The sequence below is a fragment of the Terrapene carolina genome, unplaced genomic scaffold (assembly GCF_002925995.2).
Source record: "Terrapene carolina triunguis isolate 2854851 unplaced genomic scaffold, T_m_triunguis-2.0 Scaffold210, whole genome shotgun sequence".
In the NCBI taxonomy this organism is placed as follows: Eukaryota; Metazoa; Chordata; order Testudines; family Emydidae; genus Terrapene; species Terrapene triunguis.
Genome location: NW_020664561.1, coordinates 12,522,784 through 12,526,597, shown reverse-complemented (window position 1 = coordinate 12,526,597; position 3,814 = coordinate 12,522,784). Strand labels below are relative to the sequence as shown.

The 3,814-nt window shown below is 54.7% G+C and overlaps 1 protein-coding gene across 1 annotated transcript in view; it reads right to left on the bottom strand.

Annotated features, from left to right (window-relative positions):
- Positions 1-3,187: 3,187 nt before the first annotated feature.
- The window catches only part of LOC113407276 (sulfhydryl oxidase 1-like), a 37,331-nt gene continuing 36,704 nt past the window's right edge, over positions 3,188-3,814 (bottom strand). The window contains exon 13 of the mRNA XM_026655600.2: positions 3,188-3,711. Coding sequence (XP_026511385.1) covers positions 3,203-3,711 — 509 coding nt within the window. The 3' untranslated portion in view covers positions 3,188-3,202. The remainder of the gene's footprint in view (positions 3,712-3,814) is intronic.

Here is a 3,814-nt window from a genome sequence, read left to right as displayed (position 1 = left end):
GCCCCTTACAGCAGACTGGCTGAGACAGATAATGGTGCAGCACCCCTCCCCCCCTCCCAAAGGAATCTGTTCTCTCCAGTGACACACAAAAACCCATGACACCAGGCAACATGGAAGGGCACGTGTGACCCCATCATGTGATGTCAGAATTCCTTTGAGTGGCTTTTTCCAACCCACAAATGCCAGCTCATCAAGGAGCAGGCATGCAACAAGCTGCTCCAGATGCCAGGTCAGTTCAGATGGTTGAGGGGTGCCCGTTAGTAGTTCTGAGTGGGCTAGCATAGCTTCTCATGGGCACAGCCCTGGGAGGCTCAGATACAGTCCAAGCCCCCTCCAAAAACCAAAATCCAGCAGCCCAGCAAGTCAGTCCCTCAGCTCCAGCCTGTATATGGCAAAAGGAAGTTAACTGAGTGAAAATCAGGGAGGAATCCACAAGTGATCTCAAAGCCAATGTTTTGTAGCTCAGGAGTCCAGATTTTTTTTAAAAGGCACATTTCAGAAAAGAGCAAAGAACTCAGCTATCCCAGCCTGGGCTTTAGAAACATCCCGGCAGTCTTAGGTCAGATCCATCAGGACAGCGCAAGCCCACAGAAGGGAGACACAGGAGCCTCACCACTCCCAAAAGCAGCCCCGGGTTACGCTGGACAAGGCAGAGAGGCTCTGGGCAGATGTTCTCAAGCACCAAGTGGGGGATGGGAAGAGTGATCATAGGTTGCTCCCCATCCCCAAATTCCAGAGCTGTCCCCGTTTCTAGGCACCGGTCCTGCCCATCCTCCTCCCCAGTTTTGGGATGAAAAAGAAACAATAAAAAAGGGGGGGAGATGATAAAAACCAGGTCAGGCTGGCTGTCACCCATCATTGCTGTAGGAGCCCCACCAGCGGTGGTGTGAGTACAGATCCACCACTAGTATTTTTACAGCTGTCTGACCAGGGTTAGACGCCACAGTGGCAGAAGCACAGGCAGCCAATCTACATTAGCTCTCCGGCTGGCAATGGAGCACAAAACCACACCACAGACAAGGCCATAGAGCTAACCCAGCAGGTCCCCTAGGGTAAGATTTGCAAAGGTGACCAGTGATTTCAGATGCTAAACTTGACATGCCTTGAAAAGAGCTGGATTTTCAGCCTATGACAGTAAGGCCCTTTCGAGGCCTCTCAAGCAGGCTGAACAAAATTCCTGGTAACTTCTGAAAAGCTTGGTCCTAACTTGTAAGTAGTTGCATGCACCCTTTGAAGAAAGCCTACGGGTACCAGGGGCTACATTCAGAACAATCAACAAGAAATGCTCCTTCACCCAGTGTGCAGCCAGCCTCTGGATCTCACCAGCCCAAAGGTCATTTGCACAGTGCTAGCAGACCTCACTCTAAACAATGCACAAACAAAAGGACAGGGGATGGGAGGCCGCGAAGAGCTGGCGTATGAATGGGGATAAGTTAAGCGACTCTTGCAATGCCATGATTTGCATTAGGATTCTCTTTCCTCAGCTCAACGGTGACTCCAGTACAATGGGTTTCATAGAAAGGTTGAACAAAGTGACAGCATCTGCAGGCTGGTGAGATGCACTAACGCTAAGGGTCAGAGATCGAATGCTCTGGGCTGACGGTGCTCACTATACAAGGACATGGGAGGGAATATTCCCAGTACTGAACAAGCGCCCAGGTGCATCTGGGAAATTTGTGTCCAATTCTGGGTGCTCGGATTGCAAGACCAAAACACAGCACCCGAATGCATGGCTGGGCACCCTAATGGAGGTGCCCATGCTTGCATGCTGAAGCAGGTGGGAACAAAGTGGAGTAATGGAGCAGCACAGGACTTCCTGGTAGGTTCTATGGCTTTTTATTGTACCAGGGGAATTTGGCTCTAAGGCAGCCCCACCCACAGTGCCAAAACGAAGAGTTCCAGTTTCTTCCCAGTTTCACAAGCACTATAATATAGGGTGGGGGAACTGGCAAAGCCCCCCACCTCCTCCCACTTCTATTTTTAAAGCATCATGGTAGCAGCAAATCTGCCTGCAAGACTTTCAGAGAGGTGGCCCGTTGGCCCGAGCATGCCCCCAGCAGGTGAAACACAGCACAGGCTGACACAGAACCCTGCCAGCACTAATGCCCCCGCATACACAGGAGAAGGCTGGGGACAGCCTCAACATGACAGGTCAAGGTGGCACAGAATAAGATGCTCCAGCAGAATGATCTGTGGTCAGACCAAGGGTCCGTGTCCTTTCCCACCCACCTCTGTGCTCATGTGTGCTCTGGGCTGCAGGGAGGCTGGACGTAACAGCTGTTCTGGGTTAACGCAGCGACTCCTCCCCTTGAGCCCTGAACTTCAGAAGCCAAATGCCGATTGGTGAGTCTGACCCCTGTGGCCATTTCTCTCTGTCTCTCTCACAAATGCACAGCCAGCATAGAAGGAACCCAAGACTGTGGAGCAGGTGGTATTTCAAGACAGGATTGAGATGCATTAGGATAAGGAGCACAGTGGCTCATGACACAAATAGTACATGGAGGTGGGGGGAGCGTTACAGGTCAGGATTACGGTGAACTGGCTTAGCTCTGGCTACACGGCTTCCTCAGCACCTGTCTGTGTTATGTGTATCTCCAGCCAGTGGCACCGCAGTCCCTTATTTGTGGGGGGTGTCACATACACCCTGAGCATAGTGCGAGAGCGCCTTGGGTTGAGTGGGTTAGTGATCCTGGCCTACAAGAGTGAAGGAATCATCTGGCAAAGAGAAAGTTCTGCACCCTCTGGGGCAGCCTGGGCGCTTTGGGCTGGATTCACCTTCACCGCGGTGCAGCAGGAAACAGACCAGAAAGGAGACCCCCCAATCCTTACCAGTGGCTGAGCTACTGTAAACAGGGAGGCAGCTAGAACTCCCCACACCTCTCTCAGTTCACTCCGTTCTCCAGCCCCCCACCCTGACCCGACAGCGGCTCCGCTAGAAGTCTCTGAGGAGCTCGGGTGGCTTGGTAAGGCTCTTGGATCCCTGAAGAACACCCTGTCATATCTGTCTGATGGGCGGCCCCATGTCCGTGTGGCCAGCGGTGGCAAGATCCAGAAGCCGTCCAGCTGCACCCACTGCCCTAGCAACCCTGACGGAGAAAGTCAGACGCTTCTCCGGCCACAGACCCCCGGAAGGAATCATTAGCACTTGACCTACACCATCACACACACACACACACACACCCCGCTGCTCCCCTCCCCCGCCTCATGCCGTGGGGAAGCTGGGGCGGCCCTTGCGGTGCCTCGTGCGCATGCGGAAGAAGGTGTACATGCCCAGCAGGCACATGGAGGAGAGGAAGTACAGGATGATGCACAGGCTGACGTCCAGACGGGAGAAGCCCACTCCCAGCATGCGGAACCAATGGCTCCTCCTCAGGGTGTCCCCTTCGTCCTCCTCCAGGGCCCCGATGAGCTGCTTGGAGCCCAGCCCCCGCTGCCTCAGGCGCTCCCAGGCCGCAGCATAGTCAAAGGCCTGGTGGCTGTCGTCCGCCAGCAGCAGCGGGATGGTGTCCCTCTTGCTCAGCTGACGCCCCTTGTTGGCCGCCACGGCCGCAGCCTTCAGGGCTTTGCTCTTGTAGTGCAGCTCGCTGAAGGAGTCCAGGTCCACAATGTCCTCCTCCAGCTCCTGCATCTTGGGGTTCATCCGGACGATGCTTGGCTTCCGTGGTCCCGAGAAGCCTCGTCTCTCCGAGCCACCCACCTCCATTCCCACCCCTGCACCCTCCAATTTCCCTGGTCTCCTTTCTTCCCCCTCCCCATTCCCTCCTTTCTCTTCCCCCTCCTCTTCCCCTTCCCCATTCCCTCCTTTCTCTTCCCC